Source organism: Eurypyga helias, unplaced genomic scaffold (assembly GCF_000690775.1).
Source record: "Eurypyga helias isolate BGI_N326 unplaced genomic scaffold, ASM69077v1 scaffold3162, whole genome shotgun sequence".
In the NCBI taxonomy this organism is placed as follows: Eukaryota; Metazoa; Chordata; class Aves; order Eurypygiformes; family Eurypygidae; genus Eurypyga; species Eurypyga helias.
Window position 1 is genome coordinate 1,104 of NW_010237644.1, and position 422 is coordinate 1,525.

The 422-nt window shown below is 62.8% G+C and overlaps 1 protein-coding gene across 1 annotated transcript in view; it reads right to left on the reverse strand.

Moving 5' to 3' along the window:
• Positions 1 to 328: 328 nt before the first annotated feature.
• The window catches only part of LOC104506537 (calcium/calmodulin-dependent protein kinase type II subunit alpha), a gene marked incomplete at both ends in the record, with an annotated part of 4,068 nt that continues 3,974 nt past the window's right edge, over positions 329 to 422 (reverse strand). The window contains one exon of the mRNA XM_010147515.1: positions 329 to 422. Coding sequence (XP_010145817.1) covers positions 329 to 422 — 94 coding nt within the window.

The window sequence follows — 422 nt, forward strand, 5'->3', positions numbered from 1 at the left end:
GTGAGAAGCAAGGGGTTATTCCAGCGGGAACCAAGCAGCAGAGCCAACAGCCAAAGTCCCGTAGGTGAAGATGTCGGAGAAGGTGTCCCCTTGGTAGTCAGTCAGTGACAAACCCCACACGGGCAGGGCTGTGCTTCAGCTGTGAAACACAAAGCGGGCACAGACAGAGTTTGCTTTGACCGCCCCTTTGGCGGAGCATCCCTCTCCCCATCACCATCCCGACCTCAGGGCAGCATCCCACCCGCTCTGCGGCCTCAACCCCGCAAGGACCCCATGCCACCCCCTCCCTGCCCCCCTTGCCCCATCCCCGGAGCCTCACAGGGCTTACTGCGGTAGCACGGAGGGCGCGCCGGATCTGTGGAAGTGGACGATTTGCCATTTGCCATCCCGGCGGTGCCAGATGCGGGTCTCCTCGGACTGGG